Source organism: Podarcis cretensis (assembly GCF_951804945.1).
Source record: "Podarcis cretensis genome assembly, chromosome: 4".
Lineage (NCBI taxonomy): Eukaryota > Metazoa > Chordata > Lepidosauria > Squamata > Lacertidae > Podarcis > Podarcis cretensis.
This window is the reverse complement of record NC_137173.1, coordinates 79549350-79570512: the sequence shown is the minus strand read 5'-3', so window position 1 is coordinate 79570512 and position 21163 is coordinate 79549350. Positions and strand designations below refer to the sequence as shown.

At 41.9% G+C, this 21163-nt stretch overlaps 1 protein-coding gene across 1 annotated transcript in view; it reads right to left on the bottom strand.

Annotated features, from left to right (window-relative positions):
• GCC2 (GRIP and coiled-coil domain containing 2) overlaps nt 1-17921 on the bottom strand; it is a 30427-nt gene extending 12506 nt beyond the window's left edge. Inside the window, exons 1-10 of the mRNA XM_079972420.1 lie at nt 17813-17921; nt 13697-13759; nt 12626-12710; nt 12228-12295; nt 10470-10574; nt 6926-9382; nt 5683-5743; nt 5145-5245; nt 2853-2951; nt 277-396 (exon numbers count right to left, since the gene is read on the bottom strand). Of these exons, the coding sequence (XP_079828546.1) occupies nt 277-396; nt 2853-2951; nt 5145-5245; nt 5683-5743; nt 6926-9382; nt 10470-10574; nt 12228-12295; nt 12626-12710; nt 13697-13759; nt 17813-17818 (3165 nt within the window). The 5' untranslated portion in view covers nt 17819-17921. The remainder of the gene's footprint in view (nt 1-276; nt 397-2852; nt 2952-5144; nt 5246-5682; nt 5744-6925; nt 9383-10469; nt 10575-12227; nt 12296-12625; nt 12711-13696; nt 13760-17812) is intronic.
• Nucleotides 17922-21163: the final 3242 nt, after the last annotated feature.

The window sequence follows — 21163 nt, the reverse complement described above, 5'->3', positions numbered from 1 at the left end:
CTCAAATATGCCTGATTCTAAGCAAATGTGTGATTTAACTGGTTCCTTTCTGCAAATGGTCTCTAGTGGTAATGATACAGCACAAGAAACAGTGCTCAACTAGAAAACAAGTGAAGTGTCCAAGATCACAAACAGGGGCTCAAGCCCTGCAAAAGCAAAATTCATTTTCTAGTCTCAAGTGTGCTCACTCCCCAATCTCCTCCCATTGATTCTCACTTTTGCTCCCCCCCCCCATAAGAACAAATTCCATTCGTGTAGATTTTATATAACCAGCACCTGCTGAGCAGAGTTTTCCAGTTGTCTCGTCAGGTCATCTATTTGGTGTTCAAATTTACGAACTCGCTCTTTTTCAATGTCCAGCTGCTCTGCTTGCTTGTCAAACTCTGTTAAAAGATTCTTGGAGCACATACACATTCTATTAAGCCTTTACTTATGAACCTACAACGCTCTGTATGCATAAGCAGCCACATTCTTTGTCAGAGTAGCACCAGGAAACAGAGCTACTTCTTAACATGGAAATAAACCTAGATTTTACTTCCTGGACGCCTGTCTGAAAGATCTGCACTGGTGCACCCAACTGCAACTATACTGTTATATACCACAAAGCAAAATGGCATGCTAGATGAAGGCATTAAAAGTTCACATTATGTTTATCTCCATGTCATGAACTTGGGCTGGCCCAACAAGCAGCCAATCTTCAGCATCCTTGCTGAAAATATCTGGGAAGTTGTGTTTTAACATGGAATCGTACTGCTTTAAAAAACAGGCAAAGTGAAATAATTGCTTCTTAAAAAATATATACCTGGTCAAAGATTCAAATATATGCCATTTCAGCCGACTTACTAGAAAACTATTAAAATGTTAGATGCCACTGTACTATTAGACTGGCTAAAATGTATAAAGGTGATGACAGATCTTTGTGGGAAGCCAGGGGTAGAGAGGGCTGATTCTTATCACTTTTAGTGGTTTCTTCAGAAGATTTTAGAGGAAAATAACAGTAATACATACCGTATTTTTCCTTCTATAACACGCAGATTTTTTCTCCTAAAAAGGAAGGGGAAATGTCTGTGCGTGTTATTGAGCGAATGTGTGGTCCCTGGAGCCAATTGGTGCGAGGGGAGGCAAAAAAAGCAGGCAAAAATCAAACCGCGGGTCTCCTAGAAGGGAAACCTGAAAAGAGGAAGTGGCTGCTTTCCTGCATTCTGCCTCAGGGTCTTACTGCCCACCCACCTCTGTTTCCTTGCTGTGTTTGCTCAAACGGAACAAAGAGCAGGGAAAGCCCCTCCCCTCCAGGCAAGCAGAGGGGAAAGCTGAAAACATGCAGGAGGGAGAGAGAGAGAGAGCGCGCGAGCTGGCTGGCTTGGGTGGGTAGGTGAGGGAAAACTTTTGCCTTCCTTTCCTCCCTACCCCTCTCCTGCATTCTTAGCCAGCTGCTTCTCTGCACACCCCTCTCCTGCTCCTTGTCCCTTCTGTGTTTTTCCTTCCCTCCCCACTTAAAATGTGGTTAAAAAGCATGGATCCACATGGATCCTCAGGATCTTTGCATTGGGTCAGCCCAAATTCACCATCAGATCACATAGCATGTCCATGGCTACAGCCTGCCCCCCAAAAACCACACACCCACTGTTGCCTGGGGCTGCAATGGTGCAAAAACGTGGTTAAAAAGCATGGATCTACATGGATCCTCAGGATCTTTGCATTCAGTCACCCCAAATTCACCATCAGATCACATAACATGTCCATGGTTACAGCCTGCCCCCCCAAAATCACGCACCCACTGTTGCCTGGGGCTGCAATGGTGCAAAAACGTGGTTACAAAGCATGGATCCACAGGGATTCTCAGGATTTTTGCATTGGGTCACCCCAAATTCACCATCAGATCACATGTCTGTGGCCACAGCATGAAGCACAAAAATGATACATCCACTGTTTCATTCAGAATGTTTTTTCCCTTGTTTTCCTCCTCTAAAAACAATGTGCGTGTTATGGTCAGGTGCGTGTTATAGAGCGAAAAATACGGTAATATCCTGCAAGTGAATATACTGTCTGACCCAGGCGTTTATTTAGTAATGTATTTTAATGACTCCACTCTCTCAAATAAAGAGAATCTACTGTGTAATACACTGTCATGACCGTGCCTTACATATACCAAATGGGGGAACCAAAGTAAAAACTCCATTAATTTTGAGAATGGTGTATGAAATTTTGGGAGTTGGTCTTATTGAGCAAAATCACATGGACCTTGTGAGTCAAACAAGATCATCTGAGAAGGAATTATGTATTCGGTGTAATAGGTTAACATCCAAGAGATGGAAGTAGATGCATACTTATATTCTAAAACCTTTTTCGAAAAGAGCGAAATGTTGCTGGTAAAACAAAGCACATGGGGACTAACAGCTGAGTCAATTCACACACAGAAACTAGGGTTACCATGCAATGGGTAGGCAGATCTATAACTGAGTCCTTGCCTCTGCTTTTTCCATTCTGTTAGATAGAATGGAGTTTGGGATACAAATCCTGACCATTATTCAACTGCCCTGCTTATAAACAGCAACAGTAGGTTATGCAGGATCTTTCTGTGAGTTTTGTGCAATTTTAAAGGGGATTAAAACAAATATGTAAAAATAAATAAATGATGTAAGAGCGAAACACCTTAGAAAAATCCACACTAACAAAGCTGTAAGCAGAGTGTTTTTGGGCACAGTGCTGTCCACTGCAATCACAGCCCCTGCTTATAACTCCCCGGCAGCTGAAATGCAGGGGCTTGGGAACAATGTGGGCACAAGCTCAGAGAAGCCCTAAGCGCTTCAAGCACAGCTGGAAGTGATGAAGATAAAGTACTTGTCCTTTACCTTATAGCTCTCTGCTGTCTGAATGATGTCTCCCATCGAAGTTGATAGCTGCTGTCTCTCTGACTGCAATAACTGCACCTCTTCTCTAAGTGACTGTGCCTAAGTGCAAAGAAAGATATGAACCCTTGTTACTTCTACCAGTGATTGGACCCGAAGACAACCTTCTGTGAATGGAAAAGGGGGGGGGGCATTTCATTTTCACTCTCACCTCCCCTGAAACTTCCCACGCTACTTCCTACCTGGTTTCCTCTGGAGCAGATTTTCACAGTGTGCAGTGAAGCCAGGACCCAAGAGCGACCCACTTCCTGAGCTCACCAAACACCAAATCACAGCCCTCATTAGCAAGCTACTGAGTTCCATGTACTGTAGATTTGAAGCTCTTTGCCACAGAGAAGCAGTATTCAGCATGAGGACTATATTGTGTTAGAATTCCTGCTCCATGATTGCAGTCATGGGATTGTTGTCTTTCACATGACAGTGTATGTTTTGACTCCACAGAGTGGGAAGTGACGGAGACAGGATGTTTGTGTTACTGTGTTCCATGAAGTAGGACTATTGTCCTTTGTTCTTTCTCTTTGCTGTCTGATGCTAGAGAGAGAGGGAGCCATGTTGCAGTGCTCCATGTGTGTTTATACGTAAATAAAGTAGATTAGCCAAAATGCTGAGTTGCTGAGGTCTGTTACGCATGATGCGCAAACTCTGCAGATCCCTAAGTGTGCCAGTGTCGGTTGGCATCCGTCGCTGTGATGTTCGGGCTGAAGAAAGCTTTTGAAGCTCCCGAACGATTGACCAGGAGGGAGAGAACATGCCAGTCGGGCATGTGTCTCTGCCAGGGTCCTACTCGAGTGTAGGCTGAGCTCCTGACATATTGACCCTCAGTCAGCCACTCCCCTGAGGGCAATCTGGCAGCAGTGAGCATGGCTGCTGCATGAATACACAAACATACACTCACCACACACGGACGTTTACCACATACAAACATCAGAGTGGCAGTCACTGAGCATTCGTTTCCTTAGTCATAGATACACTATTTCACACACATGTATACGGAATCAGCACTTCCAGCATTCCTGACACATGTTTGGTTGGCTGGAAACATTACTTTTTTTAACTCCACACAGAAAGATCTGTGCTGGCAAAAGACAGCCTGGAGTGAGGGAAAAAATGCTGCCTTTCACTCTTAAATGTATACTCACTGCTCTTTAGAGATCAAACGGAGTAGTTTATATCCTGAATAGGCGATAAAACCCCCTCAGATCAGGAGATAAAGCAGCAGGGGCTCAAATTAGGCCACTTCCTGTGGCTTGGCCGACAAGATGCAGTGCACAGGTCGTGGGTTAGTCATTTGTGCCATAAAGAGAACGCGGAACAGCAAATCCAACCTTCCTCACAGCTCCCAGTACGTTTCCGAGCACAATTCAAAGTGTTGGTGTTGACCTTTAAAGCCCTAAACGGCCTTGGCCCAGTATACCTGAAGGAGCGTCTCCACCCCCATTGTTCTGCCCAGACACTGAGGTCCAGCACCGAGGGCCTTCTGGCGGTTCCCTCATTGCGAGAAGCAAAGCTACAGGGAACCAGGCAGAGAGCCTTCTCGGTAGTGGCACCCGCCCTGTGGAGCGCCCTCCCACCAGATGTCAAAGAGATAAACAAATGTAAGGTAGATTTAGAAGACATCTGAAGGCAGCCCTGTTCAGGGACGTTTTTAATGTGTGACATTTTAATGTATTTTTAATCTTTGTTGGAAGCCACCCAGAGTGGCTGAGGAAACCTAGCCAGATGGGCGGGGTACAAATAATATTTTAAAAAATTATTATTATTATTATTATATACTTGTGTATTCACTGTAAAATGCATGGCATCTCCACATGTAGAATTGTGTCCATGTCCCTTTTCCCCATGTAAGTACTGCCATGCAGGGAAAAAATGAGATGTATGAAACAGCCATTTGGCAAAGACCAAAACCTCTCAAGTCAACGCTGAATCTACCTGCCCTGGTTTCAATGTCTGCTGATCTTTATAACTTCCATCTTTATAACTGGCTCATATGCACCCAGTCCTCTAAAGTAGGCAGACATTTTGTCAAAACTGAAACTAAAGACTGAGGTTCGATGAGAATGGAGGCTACCAAAATGCCACCAGCCCATTAACAATCACAAATGAGAAAACTTTAGAACCATCTTACTCGGAACAACTTAAAAGCAGGCCTAAAAAGACCTGTGTGGCCCCAGAAACACACCCGCAAACATCTCACGAGGAATAGGTACAAAACATATGGAACTTGATTCCAGTTACCTCTTTCCTGCTACATTCCAGTTCTTTCCTTAATTTCACGGCAACAGCTTTAATTTTATTTCCTTTTTCTTCTTTCTCTTTCAGTTGTCTTTCCAAATTCACTGAATGAACAAACAAAACGTATTTTAAAATGTGAAGGCAAAAACATCTTTCGGAAATAAGAAATAATTCATTAATAAGTATCAGCTTCATTATATTCACTAAGCAATTAAGAAATGCTTTAAAATCACAATAAAAATGGTCACATCCCATAGCAAGATTATTTACACACCACCTCATGCAAATTAATCCACAGATCGTTCATATGTTTTCTTTTCTTTTTTAAAATGGAAGCCATACATTTCAGGATTCGAAAGTAGCCTGGAAATCGAGGACTCACAGACTGAACACCCTATTTTGTCTTTATCAGAGCAAAGTATCTCCAGAAGATGCAACTTACTTAGGTTGCAGATTTGTGAGATGAGATGGAAACAAACATTAAATACTCAATAATTATTTACACAGCAGCAAACCTGGTTAAATATATATATATATATACCCATTTTTTCTGCTTCTGATAACTGCTGGTCATCCTTAGCAGAAGACTCCTCGACAGAAGCCTGCATTGCAAACACAATAAATTAGATGGATAGCTTGATCCTATCACTGAATGTAACTCATCTAAAGTAAGAGAGACAGAGCTTGTCCCAGAAATGCCTTCTTAGAGGCACTTATTAATGCAATTTTCTCTCCAAACAGTAGAGCAGCGACACAGATGTCTGCTGCTGCTTGGTGGTGGGGTTCCCAGAGACAAAGCAAAGTGACCTGTGGTGTCACTGTGACATCACAATGGAAGCTGTTGAGGCTGATTCCTTCATTCTGCTTTGCTCGGTGTAACACTGGACTCCTAAGTGTTAACAGGAATTCCTAGTTACATCTGCTATTTGTTTCTATAGGATAAAGACAAGCAGATAAAACTAGGAAAGGCTCCAGTAAGAATGATATCACTTTTTAAGATCCAGCAATACATGTCTTTTCTAATTAAAAATGGCACCATTGGTTTCTCCCTGATCCTTTTCCTCCTCAGACCAGCTATTTTATTTATTTACTTATTAATATTTCTTTACTGCCCTATGAGCAGAACTCTTTGGGCAACAAGTTTCTTCTTGATAAGGCAATGACAGAGCATCCCTGAAGCATTATTCACTTGCAACAACCATCTAGCTTCATTGCTTTATCACTTCTAAAGTGTCTCAAAGTGAAGAATACTAGAAGTCTTGAAGACCCTAGCTCACTTTCATTTTCCAGAATTTTGGGGGGAATCAATAAAGAACATAGAAGTTTCAACCTTGACTACTTAACACAATCTTAAAATGCTTTAGTGGCACTCAAACAAGACCAAATTAGCAGCCACTCTAAAAGAATGGTTTTCAAGAGTTATTGTGAACTCAGGGGTAATTAATCTTCAGAACACAAACCCAACCCATAACCTAGGTTCCACATCTATAAATGCTTATATCTGGGGATGGAAGGAGGAAGCATGCTTTCACGCAAGAGTTGTGTTTACTGCATGTACCACAACACTGTTGTACAGGCAGTAGACAAGTCTATCACACAAAGTATGAAATCATCCTCACCAACCTCACAAGAGATATGAAGAGTTCAAGTTTTGTGGTATTTCTTTTGCATGTGAGAGGAAAAGATTGTAACCAAAGAATTTCACAATTCCCACTACTTTCCCAAATTCTGTTCTAAAGAGGCTTGGGGGATAAATGGGAGCAATTCAATAATAAAACCCTAACCTTTAGCAAAGAAAGCTCAGCCTGCACGTTTCTCACTTCCGTTTCCTTTTGCTCAAGGATTAAGCTTAATTTTTTTCGCTCCTCTTCTTGATCTTTTATTTTGCTTTCACAGAGTGCATGCTTTTCAGATAGATCTTCCATACGTGCTAAAATATCTTGGTTCTCATTCCTGAGTTTTTCACTGGCGTGTTTCAGCTCCTGGATATCTAGCTGCAGGGCTTCTTTTTCAGAAACAGCCCCTTCCAACTCTTCTCTTAACAGGAGTTTTTCATTTTCATAATCGTCCAAAAGAGATCTGAGTTCCATGCAACGGGCCGCATTTTCTTCCTGCAGCCTCTGCATTTCCTCCTGTAGAAGCACATTTTCATCCTTTTGTGAGTTCAGACTTTGTATCTCTTGCTTCATTTTTGCAAATAATTCATTCGCAGTTTGTAGCAGACCGGCTACATCTTCGCCTTCATTTTCTTCTGGGTTTCTGGAGCCCATCTGCTCAAGGAGGCTACAGAGCTGACTCATGACAAGAGATCTGAAAGCCTTTTCTTCCTCAAGTACCTTAGTCAAATGGTCTTTCTCTTCACAGACTGTTTGCAATTTCGTTTCTAAATTATCTGCTTTCTCTTGAGACACAATCCAGCCCCGCTTTTCAGATGCAATGCTTTCCAGCTCTTTCCCTGCTCGGTCCCTGTCTTCCTTGAGCTTGTTATTTTTGTCATGTAGACTCGCTACTTCGGATGAGAGGTGCACTTTATCTTGCCGAAGAGCTTCAATCTGCTGTTCCAATTCCCCCAGCTTTAGTTGATTCTCTTCTTTTTCCACTTTCAGTTTCGCCATCCACTCCTCTACCTGTTGCTCCAATTCACTGTTGCAAAGGCTAAGAGCCTCAACCCGTTGCTGATGTTCCTCAGCCGCTGCCTTCTCCTCTTCGCATTTCCCCTGGAGGCTTTCTATCGTCTCAGCAGAGCATTTCAGTTTGTCAAGGATGTTATCGTTCTGTGCTGAAAGCTCACTCTTCTTCTCTTCCAGTTCTTTCACTGCAGCCTCTCTTTGATGAAGAGAAGCAACAAGTTTCTCATTCTCTTCCTGGAGAGTCCCTATTTTATGCCTTAGCTCTTCCAGCTCCTCGAGTTTGGAGGAAAGTTGTTCTGTATGTTCCCGGAGCTGATTTACACTCTCAAGGAGAACATCCTTTTCACTGAAGGCAGCTCTAAGCTTTTTCTGTAGTTCATCAACATCTGAAGCTTGCTGCTGCTTCATGGATGCAAATTCTCTGCTTATCTTCCCAGCTGATTCCCCCAATTCAGTTTGAAAGGTTTCCATTGTTTCACGCAAGCTCTCATAACTAGCAATTGCATCTTCTTTCTCCTGTAGGTGCTTCTGACATTGTTCTTTAAGATCCACTATCTCAAGAGCCAATGACTGATTTTCTCTCTCTAAACTTATTGATACTGATTGTTTAAGCTCAAAAATTTCCCTTCTATGCTTTTCTAACAGTTCTTCAATTTCCAGGCTATTTTCTTTTACAGTCTTCTCGTGTTGTTCTGTTACTGCCTTCAACTCCGATTTTAGTTTTTCAACTACGCCACAGTGGTCCTCTTTGGCAAGCTGCAGTTCGTTAATTTTGAACTCCAAATCTTCTTTTTCGTGGAAGAATTCATCCTGTGCATGCTGGATTTCCACTTCCAGTTTCATCTTAACATTGTTCATGTAGGTTAACTCATCTTGTAATATACTGTGTTGAGATTCCAGTTCTTTTAAAGCATTTTCTAAATGTCTGGTCTTTTCTGCCATTTCCGTTTCCAACTGTACAGTTCCAGTTTCTAGGCTGTCTACATCTTTCGTTAGAGTTTGCCTTATGTATTCCAGTTCACGCTCATATTTCTCTTTACAAGCACGCAATTCATCCTGCATGTCCTTCTCTTTTACCCTGTATTGCTCTATTAAGTTCTGCTTTAGCTGATCTACCTTATTTTGCTCCTCTTCACATGCTTTCACAGTGGTTTCAAGCTGACATGTCAACTCAGACACCTCCTTTTGGTGAGTAGTCCTCTGTTTGCCTAGTTCTTCATCTAATCTATCCATTTCCCTTTGGTAACACTGAGAATTACTTTCAATGACATCTTGCAGTTTGGCAGTTTCCTCCTCCTTACCCACAATGGAAGCTTCCAACTGTTTCTTCAGATTCAATATTTGTTCCTCATAGGCAGCCTTAGTCTGATGGACCTCTTCCTGTAGCCTTTTAATTTCTTCGTGGATATTACTCTGGCAATTAAGCTGTTCTGTGAGCTGCTCTTGTTTGCTCCTTTCTGCAAGCAGTTCCTTTTGCAACGTGGCAATAGTTTCATCATATTTGGACTGTGTTGCTATGGTTTCATTCTTAAGACCTTCGATTTCTTTCAGGTGGTCAGTGTTCAACTGTGCAAACTTCTTCTGCAATTCTCCTTCCTTAGCGAGAGCAGCCTAATGATAAAATATTCAGAGCATATATGCATATTTTAATCATTTTGTAAGTGTATGCCCAATTTACAGAACTTAAAATACCAAAATCAAACCGAAACCCACCCAATACCCATCCTCATTCCCCAATCCCATCTGACAGAGGGAACAATCTAGAAATAAAGATAGACACAAAAACATGTATAGGAGATCTGCACAACTGGTGTTACTTCATCAACATCTGCCTTTCCATCCAAGCTGAAAACATATTTCTTCAATTAAAGGCAACATACAAATCTGACCTATTACAAAATAGGATTTCAAAGGTTGCCCAAAATTTACTCTGTGTGCTTAAATAATATATATATTTAATCTACTTTATTGCTCTCCATTCCATTCACAAAACTGAGCATGCAACTTCCAACTTAAGTAACTGTGTGCCTTATATCTAATGGCAGTTGTCATCTCTTAACTGACATACATACCAGAAAAAGCAGCAGAACACATTTTACAGACAAAAAGAATTTAAACCATATTTTGTTCTTGGTGGCAAGATATACTTCTGAGAGATTTCTAAAATGGGAAACTTGAGAGGCCAGATAAATGAGAAGTGTTTCAATTGTTTAATGTTTTGGCAATATCTTAATACTCCATCTGCTGGGAATAACGCTTGTGCCACCTCACATGTCTAGGTACTGGCAAGAGCTCTGGTTAAAAAAGAAAAGATGTTTAAGGCAATTTCCAATAAAAGGTTGAGAGATTAGTAAGCCTTACTGCAACAGAACCATTGGCCCACAGATAGCTAATGTGATGCTCTCCAGTTGCTGCTGGACTACAACTTTATCATCCCTGGCCACTGGTTGTGATGGCTGGGGCTGATGGGTGTTTTAGTCTTGCAACATCTGGATGGTACCACATTAGATACCCCCAGCCTATTGAATATCTCTTCCCCAGAGAATACACTCGTATCTGCTGTGCCTCCCTGTTTTAGGATCAAGGAAAGGGGCAGTGCATGACACTTGTGAACTTGGAATAGAAACAAAAGGGATTAAAAGACAGGAAAGGCTCTCTTTGACAGAAATATATTAAATAAGCTAGAATTAGGGAGTACCTCTGCTTCTTGTTGCCTTTTCACGTTTTCTTTTTTCAGAGCTAGACACTGCTGCTGGATTTCAGCTTTCTCCAGAAGAACAACATCCAGCCTCTCTGTGAGGGCCTAATTTTAAGAAGGACAGAGCATGAAGGAAGAACGCACTTCACTATAAACAAAAACACAAGAGGAATTGTATTTCTTTAAGATGCTGAAAGCTGTTTCATTTTTTAATTGACATTTGCTTCCTGTGCCACAGAATAAATGGAGACTGAGAGTTCTTCAGCTGCACTCAATGGGCTAAATTATTAACCCACTTCAGCACCAAACCCAGAGTTTGATCATGTGTCAGAATCATGGGCTTGATCCTCAGGCTCCATTTACATTAAAACCATACAGAGATATTCACTCTAAAGTTAACTGAGATATAATTTCTTGTCTGGAAAGTCCTCCTTAGACAGAAAGCATTGTTAAATCAATCAGAACCTGACCAGGGATAGTTCCTGGCTCTGTCTGGGGCAGTTCTGGGGCTACTAATAAGTCTGGTAAAATCTAATAACAACATTGTTTGAAAACACATCCATATCTGAATACACAACATGGTTAACCTAACTATGCTCTGAAATTTTCTTTATCTGAAGCTTAACTAATGAATTTACTGCACTGATCTAGGAGAGGGGAACAGACATGGGTATGAGATTATTATAACAATCATGTTATTACTTATTGGCTGTGCTTAATGCTTACAGTCATGCGACTGAGCATCAGATTATCATTTCCCCCTCTTCTCAGGTGTAACCACGAGAAGACTTAAAAGTTTTCACTGTCATTTTCAGCTAATTACAGTTTAGTGGTACGTCCAAACCCTAAACTGTGGTTAATCTTAATGGTACTTTACTGAAATAAGCCAGCTTGAAAGAGTTTGGTTTCAAGCATTGCACTAAACTGTGGTTAATGGAATGGAATTGAAAGCTTCCAATTTCCTCTGGTGTGGGTCAGGGGGGATGGGAGTGCACAAGTCCAAGGCTTATGAACGTAATACTAAACCACAGTTAAGCTTACGATCAAACCAAGCTTTCAGTTGCTCACTACCATTAAGATGACCAGTAAATGCTGCAACAGGCAATTATAGTTTGAGGAACACTTGTAGCAAATTGATTTTCAAATCTCATGAGATGAGAAGCAGGCCACTTTAGGAGGAAGTCCAAAGAAAGATAATTTTCAATAAAACACAATGCCCTGCATTTTAACTCATAGGTAAATGACCTGCCAGACAGCTGAGAAAAGGAGTCTCAGTGGTATGACACAGGCAGAGCTTATTTCCTTTTAACCAAAACATGCATTTACTGGAAATGAAAAGCCCTTGCACAATATATAATGCGTTAAGAGTACAATCCTACCACCACCAGTCTGTGTTGATGGCTGGGGGCATTAAGAACTGTGTGTAGTTGTCTCTCTGCTGCCAGTGGAGGCTCTGCCTTGGCTTCACCCAGACATGCAGAAAGCTACTGCTGGGGATCCTTCTGCCAGTGGTAGGCAAATGGAAAGCCCCAAGAAAGTGTTCCATTTTCAGGATCGAAAGCACTGCAGATTCCCCAATGGCCCTGGTCCTCAGCTTCCTCCCCAACTACATCAGCCTGGAGCTGGCTAAGTGAAAAGTTACAATAAACTGTCCCCATATTCCACTCAAACTGCTATGAGCTGGCAGGGCTTGGGAAGCTGCAACAGTTCTGCCACCCTACCAGCCTCAGGAGTGTTTGGTAAGTTATGCGTTCCCACCTGAAGAATATCATCAGTTCCTCCAGCAGCAGGTTTTGTTTTCATTTCTTCAATCTCTTTCTCCAGTTCTAAGGGGAAACAATGTTTTCTCTGAATAAGGATAATTCATTCATTTCATATATTATTCGACTTTTCTGCAACCCCAAAGTTTCTTCTATACAGCTAATTTGGTTTATTCATGGTCATTATTATGCCTAACATCAGCAGGAACAGATCCAAGCCTGGCAGATATTCACGCCATTTCCCCAGGATTTCTGAAAGCTTTTTTGGGTCTCATGACTCTTATCTGTTGCAGCTAATGGTACTGGTGGGCCTTTTTTGGGACTATACGCTTCATGCAGTCTGCCATGCTGTTTTAAAATAAGTGAAAATGAAAACCAACATCAGTAGGGAGGTACCTGAACATCGGGATTTCACTTTCTGTACGTGCATCATTTGCTTCTTTGCAAATTTGATAAGATCTTCTCTGGGTAAAGTATCCAGCTGCAAAATTAATAAATAATGTTCTAAAACAGCAGTTAAGGGTACTGAACTTCAGAACATCAAGCTAACTTTTAATGCTTGCCCTATTTCATTCTACCAGAAGAAGCTTCACAAAGAACTCTGGAGAAATATGCTGTAGTTTGCAAAGCATCCTGCAAATGTCTGATTCAACGTTAGCAGGGGCTGACTGTATTTGTCTCCACCAGACCTACAGTGGGATAACCCTTTCAGAACAGAAGCACTAAAAGAGAATTAGGCACTCAGCCCTGAAAAACACTAGGCAACACAGCCTACAGTACCACAGTAACTGTGCACTTGCTATGTTATTCTGTAAAGATGGGATCTCAAATTACTATTCTGGCTCTTTACAGCTCGAAAAGCAGTGAGGATAGCATTACCTGCACTGATTTGCTAAGCAAAAAACTATTCCACTTTAGCCAAGGTCTCATAGGCTCAAGGTTAGGAAGACGCAACCTGAATTACTGCAGAACAATGATTTCCAAACACATTTTCAGTTTATCTGAAGTAATTTCAAAAGGAGTCTACATATAAACATATTGGAGGGATGCCAAATAAAAAAATGGCTGAACATCTTCAAACACACCAAAATATTAGGCTTGCCAAATAGATGAAGCTCAGAAGGAACTATAGACTAAATTGCTGAACACTATAGAAAGCACAACATTTAACAAGGTTTGTTACATAAATGAGCAATAAGGAAATAAAACCAAATATTTGAAGCATTTTTCAGAGGGCTGGTATGTACATTTGTTTCCTGCAATAGCTGCCAGCTGTACTTGCTAAATAAACCTTTGCTGCATACAAAGATTACTTTTTAATGGCTGCAGTGACTTCACTTTCTGCAAATAAAGCAGAGCCAGTTCTTACATTTGAAAATGCAACATTTTTTAATGCCACCTACAGAGAGACCTCCTTTTGTCGGTCTATTACTACTGGAACAAATTATATTTATAAGGAAACCTTACCTTTGACTTGCCTGTTGTGGATGTGGAAGGCGAAGCTGCCATTTCTTGACCACTATCTTGCAGCTGAAACAAACAAAATTACAGATAAAAGCCTGATGCATGCAGACCATTTTGTTATTTGTTTCTCCATCCCTACACTACCATTCCACCCCAAAGTGTATTCAAAGAAACTTACAGCAATAAAGAGACCATTTAAATCAATAACACTATTAAAGCAGATACAATGGATATTAATAAAAAAGCAGAACATAATGGGCAAATAAAAAGGCCACTACTGCACAATCCCAGGTTAGCACACACAGAATTGCCTAAAGAGCAATTCAATACCTTAATTCATTAAGTATTAAGTCCTCAGTGGAGCTTACTCCTTTCAAAGTGTTTAGTAGTTTTCTGGGACCTGATAAGCTATTGGCTAGATGACAGGCGTCTCTTGATGACAGCCTAGATGTCAGGAAGTATGGTATTCTGCCTCACCTGGATCAAGTAAAAAGGAGGCGAGTTGGGTGGGTGTCAAAAGTATGTTAATGGAACACCACCCTAATTTGCCAGATGACTAATAACACGGGCCTTCATGTTCATGTTAAACATCTTGGGATTATTAGAAAAAATGTGTAGAATAGTTTACAACTTAATTTAAAGGGGTACTTTTTATTTCTTTTTTTAATATTAATTTTTATTAGTTTTCAAATTTTAACAAATCCATCCAAATTATTTAAATTTAACACATTTTTTCAAAAAATAATTAAGTTTCCCACTCCTGTTGCAAGCATATGTCCATTACATTCCTGATGTTACCGCTTCATTCTTCTTTAATCACCTGCTCAACCTTCTACTAGTTTTAATCCACTTTCATCGCCATCCAATCTTGTTACCTTGTAATCAGCACCATTGATGTTTCCAAAACATACAAACATCCATTTTTGCATGCAGAAAGGGATACTTTTTATTTGTAATCTCAGGAATAAACAGATAGTTGTGTGTTTATGCTAACCATTAACAACCATTCAGTATATAAACATGGCATTCATATTTTCTAATACTTCATGACAACGCGAAGAATAAAAATGTTTCCAAGGCCTAGTCACTACAATTACAAAGCTACCTTTGCTAAAAGAAGATGTAGTTTATCCACCCTGTTTCATTCCAGTGTTCGAAAGCTGAATTCATAGTGCCAGCAGATGTTTAGGGCAATGTTCGAAACTCCCATTGTTCTAGGTGCATTTTGCGACAGGGAATTTAATTGGTGCGAGCAGTTTCTGAGCCTAAGAGTTCAGACTAAAACTGCGGAGTGGAAGGAAAGGACCTTTTTATGCCTCCCCACTTCCAGCTACTCTCTGAAGACTGGAGAAGAGACCCTCTTAAGAATATTAGGGGGGTAGGCAGGGGAAGGACGAACCTATGTGGAAAATGAACATAATATTTCAGCTGCAGTTCATTCATTTTCAGCTTTGTATTCTTGTTATAAAAAAGCACGCCTAGACATTCCATTGCTGCACCCATAACCTAGGTTTAAGGTTGAATTTAGCTCCTAGTTTTCATATCTCACTTTCCAACACTGGTTTAGGGCTGCCATCTCTTTTCAGCCCTCATTCTGTGTCTTTTAACAGCAGTCCGGCACACTGAGGCTTACCAAATAAATGTTCCTAGCACAAACATAAAGTGATGGGAATTACACTCAGCATCCATACAGTGCTTTATGGTGTTCACTGAGCTTCATACACATCTCCTCAGTAATCTTTTCACGATACTGTGGATCTATAGGAGAGTGTTTGTTGCTAAGAGAGCCTTTACACTTACCTAAAATCACCTAAGGTTCAAAATAATTTTTTAAAACCACCACACACTAAACCAAGTTCCTGTACTTGCATTCTCTGAGACGCTGTACCATACGCTTAACCGATTTGACTCCCGCATATATCAGGCTGCTGCTTTAAAAGTGAAGCAGCAGAGGCCAATACGAAGTTCATAGCCTTACGTATACCACATTTGGGGGAGGGGGCAAACCTGATTAAGAGGTGCAATTCTACTCAGGTGTGCTTAGAGGTAAGTCCCATGCAGTTCAATAGAACTTATTCCTGGAATTCCCAGTATTCCGGTCCTAGCATCCGACCAATATTGTTAGCTTTTGGAGGTCCAGCTCCGAGGACCTTCTGGCAGTTCCCTCACTGCAAGAAGTGAGGTTACAGGGAACCAGGCACAGGGCCTTCTCGGTAGTGGCGCCCGCCCTGTGGAACGCCCTCCCATTAGATGTCAAGGAAATACCGTATTTTTTGCACCATAACACTCACTTTTTTTCCTTCTAGAAAGTAAGGGGAAATGTCTGTGCGTGTTATGGAGCGAATGCCTACGGGTGGTGGTGGGGATCTGCTGCAGTCGTGAGCAGAGGATCCATGCTTCCCCTTCCTTCCCTCCTCCATGGCTCGCTTTGAAACAGCAAAGCGGGAGAAGAGCTGCTGAGTGGGGAGGAGAGAGGGACAGAGAGCCTGCTTCTTTAAAGGAGCAAAGTGGGAGAGGAGAGGAGCCTTCTCCCTTTATACCCCTCTTCTTCATTATTAGCAGCATCCTTCTCCACCCACCCCATGTGTGTTCCTTCTCCCCTTAAACCCCTCGTCTGCATTATTAGCAGCATCCTTCTCCACCCACCCCACGCGTGTTCCTTCTCCCCTTAAACCCCTCTTCTGCATTATTAGCAGCATCCTTCTCCACACACCCCATGCGTGCTCCTTGTCCCTTGAGTGCTTTTCCTTCCCTCCCCACTTAAAACGTGGTTACAAAGCACGGATCCACATGGATCCTCAGGAGTTTTACACTGGGTCACCCCAAATTCACCGTCAGATCACATAGCATGTCCATGGCTACATCTTGCACCAAAAAAATCACGTACCCACTGTTGCCTTGGGCCGCATTGGTGCAAAAACGTGGTTACAAAGCATGGATCCACATGGATCCTCAGGATTTTTGCATTGGGCTACTCCAAACTCACTGTCAGATCACATGTCTGTGGCCACAGCATGAACCACAAAAATCATACATCCACTATTTTGTTTAGAATATTTTTTTCTTGTTTTCCTCCTCTAAAAACTACTTGCGTGTTATGGTCGGGTGCGTGTTATAGAGCAAAAAATATGGTAAACAACTACAGTCATACCTCGGGTTACAGACGCTTTGGGTTGCGCAGCACACCAAACCTGGAAGTACCGGAACGGGTTACTTCCGGGTTTTGGCACCTGTGCATGAGCAGAAGCACTAAACTGTAGTTTGCGCATGTGCAGAAGTGCAAATCATGACCGGTGCATGCTCAGATGCGGCGCTGCGGACATGCTTCCCACACAGATCACATTCACATACCCAATTTTCCACTGTACCTGACTTTTAGAAGACATCTAAAAGCAACCCTGTTTAGGGAAGTTTTTAATGTTTGATGTTTTATCGTGTTTTTAATATTCTGTTGGGAGCTGCTCAGAGTGCCCTGGGAAACCCAGCCAGATGGGCAGGGTAGTATGTATGTATGCATCTATGTATAAATAAATAAATGCATAAGCTTGGCATAAGAATAAGAATAAGAAAAAGAAATTAAATTTGTATGCCGCCGTATACCTGCAGGTTTCAGGGTGGGTCACAACATAAAAGTTTCAATATAAAAGCACAAAATGCATAATAAAAAGAATTAAAGTCATTAACAATTCAAACCCAACCAGATGGGCGGGGTATAAATAAATTATTATTATTATTAGTGCGACTCCTGTGTTGGGGGGGGGGAAGAGACCCGTTTGAACAGGGATGGTTTGGGGAAGATGCCCACCTATCACGCACGATCTAGCTGAGATCTAGTTGAGGAGGGTTGGACTAGATGACCCTCGGGTGTCCCTTCCAATTCTACGGTTCAATGAGATTCCATGCCCCTGGCAAAAGCAGGAGACGAAGCCAAACCAGGCAGCCCTCACCACAAACCCCGGGTTAGCCTCATCCCCTCGCTAACCCTCCACTTGGGAAACGGGGAGAACCCGCAAGTGGCGGAGGCGGAGGCCCCTCTATGAATGAGGGCTGAGGAGGGGGAAGCCCAGAGCCCACGTCCGCCGTTTCCCCCCACCCCTCGAGTCCTTCTCCCCGGTTTACCTCCATTGCGGCGGAGGGAAAGCGAGGCTCGTTTGCTCCCTCAGCGCCTCAGCTGGCAGCACTTCCGCCTTCGTCACCGGCTCTCCCACCGCGCGCGCTTCTGACGTCAGCGAAACGAGGAAGGGCTCGACCAGAGTGACGGCTCCCCTCCTCTTCTTGGGTCGCCGTGGCAACCGGCCCGGCTCGGCTCTCTTCTCTCCCTCCGCCTCTCGCCTGCCTCCTCTCAAGCCACGCCCCCTTCCCCCACGAGTTCTTTTTCTCTTTCATGACAGTGAAGAGGAAATACCAGGGGGAGAGGAGGAGGGCGGCGGCCGGAAAGGCAGCATCAACACCGTCCCTGAAAGACTTGGCTGTACAGTTTTTAAAAGAATAAATAAATCTCCCACTAACCTCTTCAGTTGCTCATATTTGCTTATTTCAAAGTCCTTTTGATTCTTGGAATGGATCAGACCGCGAACGCACTTTTTAATTTATTTATTAAGTTTTTAGTAAAGATTTTCCTGTGCTGCAAAACAAACAAATAAGCGGGGGAAAGCACATCTTTCGTCTCCTAGAGTCTTTCCCGCAGTTCGTTCACATGTGCGGTGGCCGTGCTTGCTCTTTGGGTAAAAGCGGGTGGAAAATAAAGGGTTGCAGTCATGCCGTGGAACAAGGTGGAGCAATGATCGCCTTAACAAAAAACAAAAAAAGCCCACAGTAGATTAAAAAGCGTATAATGGGCGGGGGGCGGGATATGGGACCACAGAAGGGTCAAAGAGCAGCTCTAAGGGTTACAAGGAGCTTTGTCCCACAATACTGTATAATATTGTAATATTAGGGACGCGGGTGGCGCTGTGGGTTAAATCACAGAGCCTAGGACTTGCTGATCAGAAGGTTGGTGGTTCGAATCCCTGCGACGGGGTGCGCTCCTGTTTCTCAGTCCCTGCTCCTGCCAACCTAGCAGTTCGAAAGCACATCAAAGTGCAAGTAGATAAATAGGTACTGCTCCGGTGGGAAGGTAAACTGTGTTTCTGTGCACTGCTCTAGTTCACCAGAAGCGGCTTAGTCATGCTGGCCACATGACCCGGAAGCTGTACGTCGGTTCCCTTGGCCAGTAAAACAAGATGAGTGCCACAACCCCAGAGTCGGTCACGATTGGACGTAATGGTCAGGGGTCCCTTTACCTTTACCTTATAAAATTAATGCTTGCTCGCATCCTAAGCATATCTTCTCTTCCGTGTATTGATTTTTGATGATGATAAAACCTGATGCCTTGTGCCAGAAATGCAGGATGTTGCCTCACACCTCATCACACCTTTGGGGTACCCTAGCTCAGCATTGCCTACCCCTGGGCTTTGCCAACCTGGTCCCTGCAAATGTCCTGGTTCCCACAATGTCTTGCAAATGTGCCTGTTGAGCCTCTCCCACACCTGTCAAAGCAAATGTTGTTGTTTTTTTAATAATATTTATTAAAATTTTAAAGGTTACAGAAAGAAAAAGTAAAAATACCACATTAAACAAAAACAAAACAACACATCACAATATGAAAAAACAGAAAAATAAAATCCATTAAACAGAAACAAAAACGCAAAGAAAAATACAGCAAATCTTCTCATTACTTATCTTTCATTAGCTTATTTCCTTGACCTCACACCTCCCTTTTTTGTATTCTAGATCAATTATCCATTTCAGCATATCCTTTCCCTCTTTTAAAATTTTAGTCCTGTAAATTATCTTAATATAATGTAACTTTACTTTTCCTCCTTTCACCAATTAACAGTCAGTTATTCCCAAATCCTTTATATCATTCCTGCTGAAATCATATAATATTATTCCAACATCCTTCTAACAATTATTAATTTTACAATGTTTCTGTAAATAGTCTTTAAATTTCTTCCAATTTTCCTCCACTGACTCTTCTCCCTGGTCTCGGATTCTGCCAGTCATTTCTGCCAGTTCCATGAAGTCCATCACCTTCAGCTGCCATTCTTCCCGGGTGGGTAGATCTTGTGTCTTCCAGTACTTTGCAATAAGTATTCTTGCTGCTGTTGTGGCATACATAAAGAAAGTTCTGTCCTTCTTTGGCACCAATTGGCCGACCATGCTCAGGAGAAAGGCCTCTGGTTTCTTCAGAAAGGTATATTTAAATACCTTTTTCATTTCATTATAGATCATCTCCCAGAAAGTCTTAATCCTTGGGCACGTCCACCAGAGGTGAAAGAATGTACCTTCGGTCTCTTTACATTTCCAACATTTATTATCGGGCAGATGATAGATTTTTGCAAGCTTGACTGGTGTCATGAACCACCTGTATATCATTTTCATTATATTCTCTCTTAAGGCATTACATGCCGTGAACTTCATATCTGTGGTCCATAACTGTTCCCAGTCAGCCATCATAATATTAGGTCCAACGTCTTGTGCCCATTTAATCATAACAGATTTCACCGTTTCATCCTGAGTATTCTATTTCAACAGCAAGTTATACATTCTTGACAAGTTCTTAATTTTAGGATCTAGCAGTTCTGTTTCCAATTTTGATTTTTCCACCTAGAAGCCAATTTTTTTGTCCAAATTATATGCCTCCATTATCTGGTAATAATGAAGCCAATCTCACACTCTATTTTTTAATTTTTCAAAACTCTGCAATTTTAGTCTGTCTCCCTCTTGTTCCAAAATTTCCCAATATTTCGGCCATTTGGCCTCCATATTGAGCTTTTTCTGAGCCTTCGCTTCCATTGGTGACAGCCACCTTGGGGTTTTATTTTCAAGCAAGTCCTTATATCTTATCCAAACATTAAACAAATCCAAACATTGCTTTTCTGACAATATGGTTTTTAAACGCTTTATGTGCTTTGACCTAAACATACCACAAATATGCATGCCACCCAAAAACATTGTTAAAACCTTCTAAATCCAACACGTCAGTGTTCTCATGAAGCATCCATTCTCTCAGCCAGCAAAATGCGGCTGATTCATAATAAAGTTTTAAGTCCGGCAGGGCAAATCCACCTCTTTCTTTAGCATCAGTTAATATCTTAAATTTTATTCGAGGCTTCTTGCCCTGCCAGACAAATCTAGAGATATCTCTCTGCCACTTCTTGAAAATTTCCAAAATTTGCAGTGTTTGAAACAAAAACAACATCCTTGGCAATACATTCATCTTTATCGCAGCAATTCGGCCTAGCAATGATAGCTTCAGGTTTGACCATATTTCTAAATCCTTTTTCACTTCCCTCCAACATTTTTCATAGTTATCCTTAAATAAGTTCACATTCTTAGCAGTCATGTTAACCCCTAGGTATTTCACTTTCTTAACCAGTGTTAATCCTGTCTCCTTCTGAAACCTCTCTCTCTCAGTCGCTGTTAGGT